The following is an 18,704-nucleotide window of genomic DNA, read 5'->3' on the forward strand; positions in this document are numbered from 1 at the left end:
TCACAAAGGTGACAGCGGCTCTCAGGAAGGAAGGTAACCTGGTGCACCCGTATCTAGATGAGTGACTGATATGGGCAAAGTTAGAGGTGGAGTGTGCTCACTCAGTTCAGCAGGTACTGCAGTGTCTGGAGTAGATGGGCTGGGTGACGAACCTCGCAAAGAGTCATCTGGAGCCGACCCAATCCTTGGAATATCTGAGAGCTTGCTTCAATACCTGGCTAGGGAAGGTGTTTCTGACTAGGAGAGGGTCATCAAGTTGCAGAGTCAGGTTCTTTGGCTGCTGGACTTGTCAGTGCTCAGGGTCTGGGATTACCTGCAGGTGCTGGGTTCCATGGTGTCTACGCTGGATTTACTGCCATGGGCCTTTGCTTACATGCATCCTCTGCAGGGGGCTCTGTTATCCTGTTGGAATCCATTGTCAGAAGAAAGTCAGCTTCCTTTACCATTGCCAGAGGTTGCTAGGTCCAGTCTTTCAAGGTGGCTGTCTCAGCGCAATCTAGAGAAGGGAATGGATCTGGAAATACCTGACTGGGTACTAGTGACCACGGATGCCAGCCTCTCTGGCTGGGGGACGATTTGTCTGAGAAAATCAGCCCAAGGTCATTGATCACCGGAGGAAGCAACTTGGTCTATCAATTGTCTGGAGACCAGGGTAGTGCGCAAGGCCTTGGTGGCGTTTCTTCCACTCGTCTGGGACAAGTTGGTGCGAGTGTTCTCGGACAATGTGACAACAGTGGCATATATCAATCATCAGGGCGGTATGAAGAGTTGTCTGGTGGCGCTGGAGGCACAAGAACTGTTTGTGTGGGCAGAGAAACATCTAGTGAGAATAGCTGCTTTTCATGTGGCCGGAGTGGACAACATGCAGGCTAACTTCCTCAACAGAGTCTAGACCCAGGGGAGTGGGAGTTGGCAGAAGCCTTCACCTTGCTGCAGGCAAGGTGGGGCAGACAAGTGGTGGACCTCATGGCGACTCCAGCAAATGCAAAAACGGGTCGGTTTTTCAGTCGCAGTAGGGAGGTCGGATTGGAGGGCATCAACGCTCTCGTTCAAACAAATGGTAATGGAATCCATGAGAGAGGGTGTAATATTTGATCTGGTGCTCACTAATGATGGTAATGTCTCTAATGTTCAGGTAGGGGATCACCTGAGCCCCAGTGATCATCAGACGGTGTGGTTCAATTTTGCAAACAGGACACAAATAAGTCACATGAAGACCCGAGTTTTGAATTTCAAAAATACGGACTTTGTCAAAATGGGGACGTAGCTGGAGGAAGAACTGGAAGATTGGGAGAAAATGGGTGAGGTGGAACAACAGTGGGCCAAGTTAAAAAGAGCTATTACAAAGGAAACAAATCTATATGTTAGAAAAGTAAACAAGATTAAGAAGAAAAAGAAATCAATCTGGTTCTCTAAGGAGGTGGCTGAAAAATTAAAGGCAAAAAGAAAAGCATTTAAGAAGTACAAAAGATCCCAAAAAAAGGAATACAGGGAAAAATATCTGTCAAAACTGATGGAGACAAAGAAAGAAATAAGGAAAGCAAAAGGTCAAGCGGAAGAAAAGATGGCTAAAGAGGTAAAGCGAGGAGATAAAACATTTTTCAGATATCATTGAAAGAAGGGAGGTCAGAGACGAGAGGGATCTTGGGGTAATAATTAGGGATGTGAATCGTTTTAGGACGATTAAAATTATCGTCCGATAATTTTAATATCGTCTTAAACCGTTATGGAACACAATACAATAGAGATTCTAACGATTTATCGTTATAAATCGTTAGAATCGTGAGCCGGCACACTAAAACCCCCTAAAACCCACCCCCGACCCTTTAAATTAAATCCCCCACCCTCCCGAACCCCCCCCCAAATGAGTTAAATAACCTGCGGGTCCAGCGGCGGTCCGGAACGGCAGCGGTCCGGAACGGGCTCCTGCTCCTGAATCTTGTTGTCTTCAGCCGGCGCCATTTTCCAAAATGGCGCCGAAAAATGGCGAGGGTTCCGGCGCCTCGCTGAACGACCTCCTGCAGTCGATCTCCTGCCGGCGCCATTTTCCGTACGAAAACGATTCGCGGCGGGAAATCGCTCCCTGACCCCCGCTGGACCTCCAGGAACTTTTGGCCAGCTTGTGGGGGGCCTCCTGACCCCCACGAGACTTGCCAAAAGTCCAGCAGGGGTCCGGAAGGACCTCCTGCCGTCCAATCGTGTTCGTCTATGGCCGCCGCCATTTTTCGGCGCCATTTTGGAAAATGGCGCCGGCTGAAGACAACAAGATTCAGGAGCAGGAGCCCGTTCCGGACCGCTGCCGTTCCGGACCGCCGCTGGACCCGCAGGTTATTTAACTCATTTGGGGGGGGTTCGGGAGGGTGGGGGATTTAATTTAAAGGGGCGGGGGTGGGTTTTAGGGGGTTTTAATGTGCCGGTTTTGCGATTTTTAGATTTTTAGATTTTTCACGATTTTTTCACGATATTTTACCCCCCCAAACGGCAACAATACGATTCCCTCCCCCTCCCAGCCGAAATCGATCGTTAAGACGATCGAGGACACGATTCACATCCCTAGTAATAATGTCTAGAGATCTGCAGATGGCGAAGCAATGTAACAAGGCGACAGCTAAAGTCAGAAGAATGCTGGGCTGCATAGAAAGAGGAGTAACCAGTAAGAAAAATGAGGTGATAATGCCCTTGTACAGGTCCTTGGTGAGGCCTCACTTGGAGTACTGTATTTAATTCTGGAGTCCATATATCAAGTGGGACAAAGTAATGATGGAAGCGGTCCAGAGAAGAGCGACCAAAATAGTTAGGGGTCTGCATGAGAAGACCTATGAGGAAAGGCTGAAGGATATGAATATGTATACCCTGGAAGAGAGGAAATACAGGAGAGATATGATACAGACCTTCGGATACCTGAAAGGTTTTAGTGCTGCACATTCGACAAACCTTAAAATCAGTAAAACTAGGGGTCATGAAATAAAATTCCAGGGAGAACGACTCAGAACTAACATCAGGAAATATTTATTCATGGAGAAGGTTGGGGATGCCTGGAATGCCCTTCCTCCGGAGGTGGTGAAGACGAAAACTGTGAAAGAATTCAAAGGGGCATGGGATAATCACTGTGGATCCCTAAAGCTAGAGGATGAAGAAAAGAATGCATGGGGGTAACTTGTTGGTGCGGTGGTTACTACCCTTAACCAATAAGCCTTCATACTCCTGATGCAACTCCATTACAGCTCTCTGCTTCAATGGCAGGGGGCAAAAGGGAATTGGATTCGAACAGCAATCAACGAGGGCTCCAACTTTTATGGTCTGGGGAAACAAATAAATATAGGGGTAACTTGCCAATGTGGTGGTTACTACCCTTAACCAATAAGCCTAATACTTTGATGCAACTCCAACACTGCTTTCTGCAAGGCATAACGGGGAATTGGATTCAAACAGCAACCAATGAGGGCCCTGACGCTTATGGTCTGGGAAACTTATAAGCATGGGAGTAACCTACACGGTGCAGCAGATACTACTATGAGCTTGCTAGGCAGACTGGATGGACCTTTTGATCCTTTTCTGCCATCATTTCTATGTTTCAATGATATATTTGAACAGTGTTAGGGAGCCTCATGTCCTCGAGTGTCTGAGCAATATAGTTGTTACAGATTGTGGGGCTATGAAAATACCCCTGGGGGGAAGGCATGTGAAAGTATATTGGCGTCCCTCCCACATAAAAGTGAAATATGGTGGCGAGACATAGGTATGGGGAATGCTAAAAACAGCGTTACTCAAATCTATATACCCCGCCCAATCAAATCCATTTTGTTGGCAACGTTCAATTAACTGATTGGCAGCTGGCACAGCAGACAATAAAGGGGGAGTAACCTGATTCAACAATCGAAAATCAATGGTCAGCTGCCAGGAATCATCAGTTTTAGGGACAGGTCAAATAGGACTGTTGAAAGGTAAGTGGTACAGTTTTATCACTCCCTCCTCCTGAAAATCCTTGATCATGTCAGAGTGGCCAGCGGTAATTTTGTATTGGGTCCGATTTACAATCTCGGAAGGGGCAGGGGCTAAAACTGGTTCCTCCACATTCCCTATCTGTAATGCAGACAGTAATATTTTGCTGTCCCATACTCCCAAGGCAATATTCCCTTTAATAATGCCATTCAAATTTCTGAAGAAGGTCAATGCCCAGTATAGTTTCCCTTTGCGAAGCAATAATAACAGGATGTTCAAATATTTGCCCATTATTGATTTGAAGCTTATGCATAACCTCTACTCCTTTTACTTCCTATTCCCCATAGGCTGCCAATGTCACCACTTTATCTCTTTGTTTATTAGGATTACCCCTTATAATAGTGGCTTCTACCTCCATATCTACCAAGGCAGTCATATGTTGAGTCTTCCCACCTAGGGTCTTAAGTAAGTTGAACATAAGGACGTTCATTTATCTGACACACTGATACAGAGGGTTGGCCAGATTCCTAGTGCTGAGAGGGGGATTGGTCAACAGGCGGGAAAGTGGAAGCACATTTGACAGTTTCCTCAATTAGTCGAGAAACTAGCTCTTCAGTAGGCATCCCATCTAGTCTGCCTTTGGAACACTCAGATCCAACAGTCCTCCATATTTTAAGTTTCTGCCCTCTTTGCTCAGCTTTGGCAGAATAAGGAGTAGGCGGGGGGCGCTGCCAAGTGACAGACTCTTGGGTAAACTGCTGCACAGCTTTCACTGCTCATCCCTTCTCATAGAGGGGTGCAGAGGGACCATGAACAGGAACAGAATAATCAGGAACCAGCATCTGTAATGCTTTAATGTGGGTTAGTAGGGCAGAGTATCATCCCTCAGTGCTTGCCTGTTGATATAAGGGCATCTTGAATCTTCACTACTCTACTGACCATAGAGGATTTTCACACTGGGGTGGCAGTGGAGCAGAATAGCCTTAAATTAGAGGTGGTAACAATAGAGTCGAGGGGCTAGCAGTATTTGACTTAAGTAATACAGCTTGTCGCAAAGCCAGCATGGTGACCAAGTCAGTCAGCACCTGTAGGGAATTCTATCTCGGCATGCAACGAGGCATCCAACACTGTCACAATGCTTGGTACTCTTTGCGGGGAACCAAGTCCTACCAGAAAGACACATATTTTCATTAATTAAAGAGGTTATAGACAAAATTCCCATTGTTCGAAATTCATTATGATTAATATATATCATCCACCTCCATCCTTATAAAGTCATTACAACCACTCCCATAGTGATTCATTTGAATGTTAAGTCAAGACCCTAAACCAACAAATTCCATTGAGGAATATGAATGTATAGTTGTCTCCCATCATGCAGATTTATCCTTTTGAACCTCCTTATCTTTTTCTTTCCCATTCGCTTGCAAGGAACCAGGCTGTGACCTGCTCTGCCACCCTACTTTCTCCTCAACTTCAGAAGCAAAGTTGTCCTTGATCTCCATTTTCCTGGTACTTTTCTGCTTAAAACTCATAGGACACATCTGCAGGCAAATCTCATCCTCAGTGTCTGACTGCCAAATATCCAAGCCCTGTGCTGGCATGGTCCCTTGGACTATGGCAGCAACTTTCTGTTGACTCACTTTCAACCCCTTTTGCATATGCTTCTGGAGGATCAGGGCATGATCAGCCACGCAAGTTGTAACAACCTGGGCACACTTTTCTCAATGGCCACTTTCTGGTCATGTGCCATCCGTACTAGGCACTGCAGTTGTGTCTAAAAGCACTTTAACACCATATTCTCCACTTCAAGGGCAGCAGCACAAGCGTGTACCTCATCCAATCTTTCCTGCATTAGCCTTCAGCCTGTCAACAGAACCCAGAAACCTCTTAATGCACCGGAGGTAATGTTCATCTTTACTGCCTCAAGAGTAGTAGAAACCGCCAAAGGAAGTGCTGTTCCAAAAGAACGTATGTCCCTAGACCAATCCTCACATCCCACACCGGTAGAAACCAGGTGGGCTGCACAAGCATACCAAGGATTATCTGACCGCCATCCCGTAATTTTGGGGAGAGGAGGAGGTGCCTTTTCCTTTCCCTTAAATATGTTTAGAATTTCCCAACGTTGATACTACCTTTGATCGCGTCATCCTACTAACTACGCCAGGTATAATCAGGAAGGCAAACTACCTTATGTATTGCCAGTCTTATTGGTTCATAAGAATCATGTGATACTGAAGGCAGATATTGGCTACAAAAACATGTATTCACAATGAGAGATTAGCCAAGTAATAAGTATTTGCATACATAATACTAATGCTTAACTACTAACAATAATAACTAGTCAGGAAAATACATCGAGATAAAGAAGGTAACAGATATATTTACACATGTTCATTTAGTAACCTGCTGGGAGAATTTCCCCCCCTCCTAACCCTTGCCATAGGATGTCCTCTGAGGGAACACAGTACCGGGGAACCATCTTCCATCTGGAATAAACAGGATCCAATGTATTTTGCCTTTCTTGTCATTATATGCTATTCTTTCCTTTGAGATGTATTCAAAGCAACTAGCTTATCAGATTGGCTACCTGCCAAGCTCACCCACACTAGCTTCAATGGAAGTAGCTTTCCAGTTTGCATGTACAGTTCCCTTACAGCATGTCTGCAGGTATTTCCCTGTTTTCTTTTTGCTTATATCAAGCAGAAAATATCTGTCTCACCGTTAACCCTAATTTTACCGTCATATCTAGATATGACGGTAAAAATATCTAGATATTCCGAACAACGAAGCTCCATCTACCTGGTCCAACTTTGACCTCATCGCATCTACTGAAGTAAAAAAGACCATCCAGAAAATCAACCCAGCCCGACACCCCATCGACTCCATCCCAGTCAAGTCACTCAAGCTCATCCCCGACACCATCGCCAAACCCATTGCGGACATATTAAATACCTCACTTGAGCAGGGCCTCGTCCCAGAAGCCCTGAAATGCGCCATCATCAAACCCATCCTCAAAAAACCACATCTTGACCCCTCCGACCCCTCCAACTACAGACCTATCTCGAATCTCTCATTCTTATCCAAGATCTTAGAGAAACATGTCAATCTCCAACTCTCCGAACACCTTGAAACTCATGACATCCTCTACCCTACCCAACACGGCTTCAGAAAATCCCTCAGCACCGAGACACTCCATCTATCCCTCACTGACACTGTCTTAAGAGGATTTGATGCCGGCCAATCCTTCCTATTCATCTTACTGGACATCTCTGCTGCCTTCGATACCGTAAATCATAACATACTCATGACCCGCCTGATGGAGATTGGCCTCACCGAAACAACCCTCAACTGGTTTCGATCTTACTTATCCAACAGATCCTTCAAAGTTCAATTCAACAACAGTGAATCCGAACAATTTCCACTCCCCCACGGAGTCCCTCAAGGTTCCTCCCTATCATCCACCCTATTCAACATATACATGCTCCCTCTCTGTAAACTCCTCTCCAGTCTGGACCTCACCTACTTCATCTATGCTGACGACGTCCAGATTCTCCTCCCCGTCAAAGAAAGCATAACTAACACCATCTCCCTCTGGACCTCGCTCTCCTTACAAATATCAAATCTCACACAGATATCACTCACCCTCAACCACAAAAAAACCGAAATCCTCCTCTTCTCAAACAAAAACACCTCCAACTCCAGCAATGACAGCCCCCCCAACCAGCCACCCTCCACTCTTTCCAACGAGATCAGAGACCTAGGCTTCCACCTTGACTCATCCCTCAACTTGAAGAAACACATCAACCACACAATCAAACAAGGTTTCTACAAACTAAAAATCCTCAAGAAGCTCAAACCACTTCTTTTCCACCACGACTACCGCACAGTTCTCCAATCCCTCATACTATCGAAGCTTGACTACTGCAAATCCCTCCTCCTCGGTCTACCCACCTCGACCACTAAACCACTTCAACTACTCCAAAACGCTGCAGCCAGATCCCTCACAAACTCCAACCGATCCTCCCACATCACCCCTACTCTAAAAGCCTTACACTGGCTCCCCATCTCACACAGATCTCAATACAAAACACTCACTGTATTACACAAAACCATCAACAACCATAAAACCAAATGGTCCAAAAACCCTCCCCAACTTCATCAAAGCCAGAAATGCCTACGCTCCCAAAACACAGGCCTCCTGGTCATTCCACACACAAAACTTGCCCACCTGTCTTCCACTAGACAACGCTCCTTCTCTGTAGCCGGTCCTACCCTCTGGAACCAGCTACCCCCCCACCTCAGACTGGAACCCTCTCTCCAAACATTCAAAAAACATCTGAAAACATGGCTGTTCCAGAAAGCCTACCAACTAGCGACCTAACTCCTCCTCCCCTCCCACCCTCTCCTCTGTCCTCCCTTACCCCACAAGAAAGCCTCACCTTATATAATAAATAAGACATATAAAAAAAACAAAAAACAAACCACCACGTATAAAGTTCTCCTCAACTGTTACTATGTACATATACTGTCCCTACATTCCACTATGTTTCACTGTTAAACTGTTAACCTATGTTTCATTGTTAAACTGTTAACCTATGTTTCATTGTTAAACTTATCCTACGCATGTTTTAATGTTACAATGTAAAAATGGTACGACTTCCGTCATGCTATTATCCTGTTATAATGTGAACCGATGTGATGTACCCCAACGAATGTCGGTATATAAAAGCAAATAAATAAAATAAATAAAATAAATGTCTTCATGTTTTAGCTATATACACTATTTTTTTTTTAACTTTTTATCATTTCAATACATTTACATAATTGCTTTACAGAAAAAATAAGGGCCACTTGACATAGAATATACAAGATAAAATTAAGAGACAAAGGCAGACACAAAACAGCAAAAGCCCTAAACTTATAGTCCACAAAAATAGGAGGAGGGAAGAAGGAGACAGAGAAAATAAGAATAAAGAACAAATTAATATATAGTTTGTAAGCTAATATCTAGAATATTGTTATTCCCAGGCTAAGGGGCCGGAGTAGAAACCTGTGAGGACCTGTTTCAACTGACAGGGCTCAAAATAAATATGAGAACTTCCAGAGATTTGGATTATACATTTAGCTGGATATCTTAAAGGAAAAGTAGCCCTTATTTCAGTCACAGCATCTCAAAGCTACAGGAAAGCCTTCCTTTGCACCTGAGTGTTTACAGACATCAGGGAAAACCCAAACCTTATTACCCATAAATAGGAACTGTCTATTAGCAAATAACAAACACAAGATCAAGTTTTTCCCTGCTTCAGATGAACAGATAATCAATAAAGTAGCATGGTGTTATGCTCAGGCTTGTGGACCCTTGGCCGACGAGAGGATGGTATACCTTTCGGAGGGTCCGTAGGCTCTCTTGTCGGGTGGCGAGGCAGAACAGGAGGCAGGACCAGCTGACCCTTGGCACTGGAGACTGAGGCGAACATGGAGGCGATGAAGAGACGAGATGAGGTGCTTTGTCTTCACCACTGGTGGTCTGCGGTCCCCCCGGGAGGAGCCCCCATAGGGACCTGACCGCTGGGACTTAGGTGGACCTAGGGAGGTCAGGGTAACGGTGCAAAGGCCAACTGGAGCTTCGCCCTGGAAGCCCGTGGTCCCCCCAGGAGGAGCCCGTAGGGACCCGGGCCACTGGGACTTAGGTGGGCCCTTGGAGACGGAGTCTTGAGGGAGTCCTAGGTCAAGTGCCAGAGGGTCGTCACTCACCAGTCCGAAATTATGTACCAGAGAATCACCGCTTGCCAATCTGAAGTCAGGAACCAGAGAATCACCGAAGCCAATCCGAAGTCAGGAACCAGAGAATCACCGAAGCCAATCCGAAGTCAGGAACCAGGAACACCAAGACAGAACAGGAACGGGATCCAAAGCTTGAAGACTCACCGAAGCAAGCAGACTAGACAGCGCTAGGGGACGTTGCCAAGTCGAGGATGAGCAGAGGAAGTCTCCCTTTATACTTCCTTTGCTCCAGCTCATAGGGAACAGCTGAGCCTGGTTAAAGGGATCATGTCCCTTTAAGGCTAATGAGAAGGCGCGGCCTCGAGCCTAAAGATGGCGGCGGCCATCTTTGATTTTGTCCCTCGGAGGAGAGACGCCGCTGGATGCCGCGAGGGGGGAGCAGGACGGCTTCCCCTGCAGCGGGCAGCTCGGGAGGCCGTGCGGGGGCAACGGCCAGGATCGGAGCCCTCCCCCGGGGCTCCCGCGGCGCAGGAACATCGCAGCTAAGGTAGGGGGAAAATGGCGCCGGCCATTTTTCCGTACGGAAAAACGATTCGCGTGCAGGAAGTCGTTCCCGGACCCCCGCTGGACTTTTGGCAAGTCTTGTGGGGGTCAGGAGGGCCCCCCCCAAGCTGGCCAAAAGTCCCTGGGGGTCCAGCGGGGGTCCGGGAGTGATCTCCTACGCTCCAGCCGTCGGGGGACAAAAAAACAAAATGGCGTCGGCGCTACCTTTGTCCTGTCGTATGACAGGTCAAAGGTAGTGCCAGCGCCATTTCTACAATGCACCGGAGGTCCGAGAGTAAAAGATCACACCGGGACCCTTCCTCTGGACCCCAGGTAATTTAAGGCATTTTGGGGGGGTTCGGGAGGGTGGGGATTTATTTTAAAGGGTCGGGGTGGGTTTTAGGGTTGTTTAGTGTGCCGGTTTTCCCGCCCTCCCCCTTCCCCTCCCCCCCCACTGGACCCCAGGTAATTTAAGGCATTTTGGGGGGGTTCGGGAGGGTGGGGAATTTATTTTAAAGGGTTGGGGTGGGTTTTAGGGATGTTTTAGTGTGCCGGTTTTCGATTTACACGATTTACACGATATTTAAAAAACCCAAACTGCGACAATCCGATTCCCTCCCCCTCCCAGCCGAAATCGATCGTTAAGACGATCGATCATACGATTCACATCTCTACCTAATAATAATTATGTGTTCAATAACAGGATCTTTCAACTCTCCATTAAGTCAAAATTGTTCTGAATGTATCAAACAAGTACGCACTTCAACTCAAGATGGATTTCAACTTATTTCTACGATAATACATCAATCACATCCTCCACCATCCTGTATATCGAAACCTGCTTGTTCTCTAAATACTACTCAAGGATATCAATCTTTTCATCGATGTACTTCAAACAACAAAATCATTTGCCATTCTCCAACTCCTAGATATTATAACGTCACAATCGCAGCAGGACTTCCAAAATACCCTAATTCTCACAATACGCCAAGTGGTGAAGGAATACTATACTATATTAATTCTACAAAAGTCATGATAGGAGGACCTTCCATTGCCACACTTACCTTTGATTCTTGTGAAGCAATTGATAAACATCCCAAGCCTGTTAAGTGTGGATCAACTTCTTGGAAAGCAGAATATGTGTTTAACCATAAATATCTTTGCCCATATGATCGAGGGCATAATCCTACTAATTGGTTGCCATGTGCTGGAAATATCCAACTAACTGGATGGAAATTAGTATGTGACTACACAGGAGGAGGATATTCAGGTTGTACAGGATTGGGTAGATTGAAAAGAGGAACTGGTAACATTATCTTCCTTGACTGGATTATTAGGACTGAAGGATCCTCTTGGCAAGCAACATGGGGATTTGGAATCGATGGAACAGGAGAAGATCCTAAAACTTACATCACAATCACACAACGAAGAGAAAAACACCCTATTACACATCAAACTACAATAGTTGGATATCAGTCATTCTTTGATGAAGTATCTCACCTCAATGAAATGCTTAAGAAACATACTACTTCTCATCAAGCAAAGAACATGTTCATAAACTTGGCTGAAAATATAGCCCTTTCTCTAGGAGTGAAGAATTGTTTTGTATGTGGAGGTACAAATATAGGTGAACAATGGCCTTGGGAAGCTAAAGAAATCTTCTAATCTGACTGGGATGCTTTGAATTCTACCATAACATACAATCGAAAGAACAAACCTTATGAATGTGCCCTTCAGACTGATGTTATTGGAAGACAATGTTTATCTCGTGAATACTCCAATACTTATACTATATCAATTGGCAATTCACCGTGTACAGGAGTCCTTACAATTTCAGCAAACAATTATAAATGGTGGCATACTGAGAATTCTACCATACCTACATCATTTTGGACTGAACCAATCTTAAATGCTACATGGGAAGCAGCTAGAAAATCATCAACACAATTTATAGCCCCTGATGGATATTACTTTGTATGTGGACGAAAAGCATATGAACAATTACCTTCAAGGTGGTATGGAACCTGTTTTATAGCATCAATACGCCCTAGCTTCTTTCTTTTACCACTTACAGTAGGTGAAACATTAGGTATTCCAATATATATATCAATGAAACCAAGTAAACGACGAAGAAATACTAAAGTTCCAATTGGTGATTGGACTGACAAAGATTGGCCACCAGAACGCATCGTACAATATTATGGACCAGCAACATGGGCTGAAGATGGTTCATATGGATATAGAACACCCATCTACATGTTAAATCGTATCATCAGACTTCAAGCAGTACTTGAACTTCTTACCAATGATTCAGCAATGGCCTTTAATATTTTGGCCAAACAAAACACGAAACTCATTACTGCTGTGTATCAAAATCGATTAGCACTAGATTATCTTCTAGCTCAGGAAGGCGGAGTATGTGGAAAATTTAATCTCTCTAATTGTTGTTTACAGATTGATGATAAAAGTCAAGTTATTGAAGAAATTACTGATCGCATGGTGTGACTAGCTCATGTTCCTGTACAAACCTGGTCTGGAGCCCTTGATTGGACTTCATCAATGCCTAACTGGATCTCATCCATCCCAGGATTCAAGGAACTATTCATTCCTGTAATTCTCTGTTTAATTTCTTGTATTATAATACCTTTATGTCTTCCTCTTTTACTTAGGTACTTGCGTACAATGATGGAAACTATAGCTGATCGAAGAGCAGCAGCCCAAATTATGATGATGAATCAATACACTTCAATTTCAACACTCCCCTCAGATTCAGAAGATGAAGAATCTTTTAACCAGAGTAACTACTAATCCTTAGAATTAACAGTTTACCAGGACCACCATTCTCGTTAGGGTTAAGTCCGGATACAAAGGGGGGGGGTGCTCCTCTAGGGACCCCTCGTCTCAACCCCAGTGAAGTAACCAACAACCTAACAGAGTATTAGGGTCCGCATAAAATAATTATGATACTAATTATTGTTTGTCTTTTCAGCTACCTCATAAGATGATACTTGCGCCTTCTAAAGAAGTTGAAGTATCAAAGGGGGGAATGTAGGAGCTCAGATTCCTATGAACAATCGTTGAATGAGAAAAACTGAAAATCTCTGATTAACAACGCCAGCAGTGAAACGCATTGAAACGCACAGCCATTTTAAATGTACTAACATTTGATACGCAATGGAATGCACTACGCACTTACATACTGACATTCAGTGAAACGCACTACCATTTTGTAATAATATTTTGTATTGTATTAATACGATTGCTGCTATAAAATGTCGATCATATCATGTCTGTTAAATGATGTGTGTAGTGGTCTGATTGTAAGCTACACCTACTTGAAAGAATGTATAAAAGCCCACTCCTGAAGGGGAGTGGCATGCAGTTTGTTCTAAGCCTTTGTCTTAGCTGCATCTTGCTGGCAATAAAAGTCTATCTTTACGGATCAGTTGTCTGGACCTCTTTCCTGACTTAATTAAGACGGTTACATATACAGTTATCTGATGTTGTGCCCCCTCAAGCCACAGGCACCACTCTTCAAATGCTAGCTTAATAGCCAACAGCTCTTTATCTCCTATACCATAATTCCTCTCGGCTGGAACAAAACGCTGGGAAAAAAAAGAGCAAGGGTGCAGTGTCTGAGTATCGCTGTTCTGGCTGAGCACGGCTCCTACTCCGACATCGGAGGCATCAACCTCGACAATAAACGGTCATTGAGGGTCCGGGTGGCGAAGGCAGGGTTTTTTAAGGAAGGCTTCTTTGAGGGTCTGAAAGGCAGCAACTGCTTCAGGCGACCACTGTGAAGGGTTGGCCCCTTTCTTAGTCATGGCAGTGAGTGGTGCCGTCAAGGTGGAGTACTGTGGAATAAATGTGCGATAATAATTGGTGAAGCCGAGGAAGCGGCGGAGTGCTTTAAGGCCAGTGGGTAGAGGCCAGTCCTGTATGCTTTTGGTTTTTTGTGGGACCATCTGGAACCCTCTGCTGGACACCATGTAACCCAAAAAGGGAACAGACTCTTGATGGAAGGCACATTTTTCAAGTTTAGCGTAGAGACGGTTATCCCGTAGTCTCTGCAGTACTCTGTCGACATCCACTTGATGGCTTTGCTGATCTTGGGAAAAAATTAGTATGTCGTCTAAATATACAACCACTCATTGATACAGCATATCTCGCAGAATCTCATTCATCATATTTTGGAATATGGCCGGAGCATTACATAGGCCAAAAGGCATGACCATATACTCCAAATGGCCATCTCAGGTATTAAAGGCTGGTTTCCACTTGTCCCCTTGACGAATGCGAACCAGATTATATGCCCCTTTTAGGTCCAATTTTGTAAAAATGTTGGCTCCCTGGAGTCTGTCGAATAACTTTGAGATCAGAGGTAGGGGATAACAATCTTTGATGGTGATTTCGTTAAGTCCTCTGTAGTCTATACATGGGCGAAGGGCTCCATCCTTCTTGCCGACAAAAAAGAATCCTGCGCCAGCAGTTGACTTGGAAGATCGGATGAATACTTTTGCAAGTTTTCTTGGATATAGGCTGACATGGCCTCAGTCTCTGATAGAGAAAGTGGGTATATCCTTCCTCTAGGAGGCTCCGAACCTGGTTGTAGATTAATCACACAGTCGAAAGACCGGTGTGGCGGTAATACATCAGTTGCCTTCTTTGAAAAGACATCGTGAAAGGACGCATATTGTGGCAGCAGACCTGGGAGAGAAGCGGTGGTAGACATGCAGGGTATAGGTGTTACACTCTTCAGGCACTTGTTGTGACAAGCTGTACCCCATTGCTAAAGTTCCATGGTGCTCCAGTCAAATTGGGGAGTATGATTTTGCAGCCATGGGAGGCCAAGAACTACAGGGTGAATGGCCTTGTCAAGAACCAAAAATGAAATGGTCTCAGTATGAAGGGCACCCGTACACAGGCAAATTGGCTGAGTGGTGAGGGATACCTCTCCTGGTAATGGTTCGCCATGTATAGAAGAGAGAAGCAGCGGAGTGAGTGTTGGAATGGTAGGAATCCATAGATGTTCTACCAGCCTTTTGAGTATAAAATTGCCACCGGCTCCGGAATCGACAATTGCTAGAGTCTGGAATTCAAGGGTCCCGGAAATGATCGAGACTGGGAGTGTCAGTGGAGGAGATGGTGTAGTAAGACCTAGGAAGAGTCCTCCAGGTCTCCAGGTCTGCATGTTTCCCGGACAGATGGGGCATGATTGAACCGCATGACCTGGTTGACCGCGGTACATACAGAGACCCATTCTCTTACAGTAGCGCTTCTCCTTGGCGGTTAGATGGCTGCGGCCTAATTGCATAGGTTCATCTTCTTCAGGGATCAGTGTAGGCTGGGTATGAGCTGCAGGTACGGCCCGTGGATGCATAGTCACTGAGAGATGTCTCTTAGGTATCTTAACCTCTTGTGATCATTCCCGTAGGTGATGATCAATTCTCCCAGCAAGGTCAATAAGTGAGTCCAGGGTGTCAGGTAATTCACGTGCTTCCAATTCATCCTTGATACGGGAGTTAAGGCCCTCAAGGAAAATCACCCGTAGACACTCTAGATCCCAGAGAAGCTCTGAAGTTAGGTTCTTAAATTCAATCACATAGTTTGGAAGTGGCTTGGCTCCTTGGAGATGTAACAGAGTGGATACAGCGACTGTCTTGCATGCAGGGTTGTCAAATACTGACTTAAAGAGAGGTAGAAAACCTGGCAAGTCGCTAAGGATCGAGTCACTGCATTCCCAGAGAGGTGAAGCCCAAGCCAGGGCTTTTCTGTCTAAAAGAGACAGGATATACATAGTCTTGGATACCGCAGTAGGAAAGTAAGTTGGTTTTAATGAAAATTGCATACAGCACTGATTGAGGAAGCCTCTACATAACAGGGAATCTCCTGAGAAACGAGTAGGGGCTGGTAGTGGTACTGCAGTTCGTCCTGAAACCATAGATGATGAGGCATCTTTGTCAGACGTAGTTGGAATGTTCAGTCGTGAATTCAACTGATTAAATGCATTAGCCAAAGTCTCTAAAGTCCTCTCTTGTTCAGTAATACCTTGGGCCAGGTCAGGAATGGCCTAAAGGGCTGAGACCTGGGCCGAGTCCATGGAGTTAGCAATCTGTTATATTCTGGTAAATTTGTGAACTCTGGATCGGGGTGAGAGCTGACTCCACCCACGGGGGGAGCCCTGTGGGGACTCACCACAATGGGTGTGGCTTCAGCTGAGAGAGACACAATAACAAGAGACTTTATTATACTGGAAATGAGAAACCCACCAAGTGGGCAGAGAGAAACACAGTCCAGAGGAATGGGTAGTTCAACGATGATATCCCCGGTAGTGGTCCGCGGAGTGGGGTACGCTGGGGAATTCCTCCCTTGATGGAACTTCTCAGTAATGATCCGGTAGTAGCCCGCAGCGTGGGGTACGCCGATAATCTTAGAAGAAGGTTGCTGTCAAGCAGGAGGTCAGTAGAGCTGAATAGCTTGATGGTTCTCACTCTGAAGTGTACACGGAAGGTTGCTGAGGCGAGCATGGTAGTGGCCCGAGGCACGGAGTACACTGAAGGCTCCGTCAGCAGAAGGTAGCAAAGTCACAAGGCTGAACCAGACAGAGCCCAGAGTAGCAGTAGAGAGATTCCAGGCAGGAAGGCCCTCGAGGAGCAGATAGCCGGAATGTGACAAGGCCCCCGAGGAGCAGGTACCTAAAGCGTTCGAGTCTCTGGTCAGGAACGAGTTCAGCGTAGTGAAGCAAAGCATCTCCGAAGGAGTGGAATTCGGTAGGAAGGAAGTCCTTGCTAACTCATAGGTAGCTCAGACCGGCTGGCTCAAATACACGCAGGCAGATGTCGTCATGCGGAGGGGACGCACCCAAAGTTCCCACCATGACGTGTATAAGATGGGCCCTGGCGCGTATGCCTTAGGTAATCCCCGATTCAAGATGGCGGACGGGCTTGCCCACGCCATCCCAGAAATGCTGAGAAGAGCGGCATGCAGAGGCAGAGGTCGCCAACTGTCCGAGAATTACTGAAGCAGGAAAAAAGGAGGTGAGCAACACGTATCTTCCTTAAGACATTTTTAGCTTTAATGTGCGAAGGTAAGCAGATTTTAAAACATTCCTAGCTTTTCCAGTTAATCCACCGGTTTGCTCAGTTAATCTCAAGGTCATCCAAACTTCTCTAGTTCTTCATCCTGCACTCCCCCATTGACCCAGACCCCTAACCCTGACATGTAAGCCCTATAATGTGATTTCTGCATGCTTGCTCCTCTTTAGGAGTAGCAGTAAATGTATGCGGCTAATAAGCCACTGCGCGCTGCAGCCTCTGGTTTTTAAGTATAGATTTATGTGCATAACTGTTGGCTCTCCCCGGAACGCCCATGTCCTGCCCCTTTTTTGCCCCCCTTTTTTTTTAGCTTGTGCATGCGCATATATGCAAGTAATTAGTGGCTTTCAAAATCTGCATTGCTCAAGCGTTGCCCACATATGTGCATATATGGGCATTTTTGCACAAGCAACTCTTTTAAAATTGACCCCCTTGAATTATTGCATACCTTTACAAGATGGGTAGTTTCTTGACTCTCAGATTTTTGTGCAATAACGGAGTCTGCTAGATTCTGGGGTGGACATGGAGTTCTTACTGCCTCACCTATAAAAGAGAAATTCATGCTCACTATAGACCTTATTATTATGTATTGTTTAAAATGTAATTTAATTATCTAGACAAAACAATTTCATAAATATGTGCAATAATTGACATAAAGACATTGAAAATTGGTTCTTACTTGTTAATTTTCATTCCTGTAATACCACAGATCAGTCCAGACTCCTGGGTTTTGCCTCCCTGCCAGCAAATGGAGACAGAGAAAGTTCCATTGATACTGTACTTAACCCAGTGTGTCACCTGCAGTACCTCAGTATTGATCTGTATCCAAGCCAAGATGACAGCAACAACCATTAATTTCTAAGCAAACTTCTAAGCAAATTCCTTCCCCTCCAACAAGCTGGAAGAAGGTGAAGTTGCCCAAAAAGACAATGGAAAACTTGTTTCCAAAATTTAACATAAACGATCAGCATTGAAAACCTCCAACAACTCCGCACTACATACATAGCAACTGTACGAGTGGTGGACTCTCTCTCTCTCTCTCTCTCTCTCCCCCCCCCCCCCCCCAGTCTGGACCAATCTGTAGTACTACAAGAACAAAAATTGGCAGGTAAGAACCAATTATCCTTTCCCTGTACATACTCAAATCAGTCCAGACTTCTGGGATGTACCTAAGCCCCCCTAAACTGGGGCGAGACCTGGAGAGTTTCACTCGTAGAACACTGTCACCAAGGCACATGGAAGCCGGAACCCCAACATTCAAGGGATAATGCCTAGAAAAAGTGTGCAACGACTTCCCAGTAGCCACCCAGCAACTTTCAAGCGGAGATGCCTGTTGTGACTCAGCCCAGGAAGTCACCTGAGGATGTATCGAGTGTGCCCCTAAATCACCTGGCAGCA

The 18,704-nt window shown here is 45.4% G+C and overlaps 1 protein-coding gene across 4 annotated transcripts in view; it reads right to left on the reverse strand.

Moving 5' to 3' along the window:
* CCDC87 (coiled-coil domain containing 87) overlaps nucleotides 1-18,704 on the reverse strand; it is a 513,138-nt gene that overhangs the window by 378,985 nt on the left and 115,449 nt on the right. For all 4 annotated transcript variants that reach the window (XM_029599749.1, XM_029599748.1, XM_029599751.1 and 1 more), the window contains one exon: nucleotides 17,755-17,849. In XM_029599749.1, coding sequence (XP_029455609.1) covers nucleotides 17,755-17,849 — 95 coding nt within the window. The remainder of the gene's footprint in view (nucleotides 1-17,754; nucleotides 17,850-18,704) is intronic.

This window comes from Rhinatrema bivittatum, chromosome 4 (genome assembly GCF_901001135.1).
Source record: "Rhinatrema bivittatum chromosome 4, aRhiBiv1.1, whole genome shotgun sequence".
Lineage (NCBI taxonomy): Eukaryota > Metazoa > Chordata > Amphibia > Gymnophiona > Rhinatrematidae > Rhinatrema > Rhinatrema bivittatum.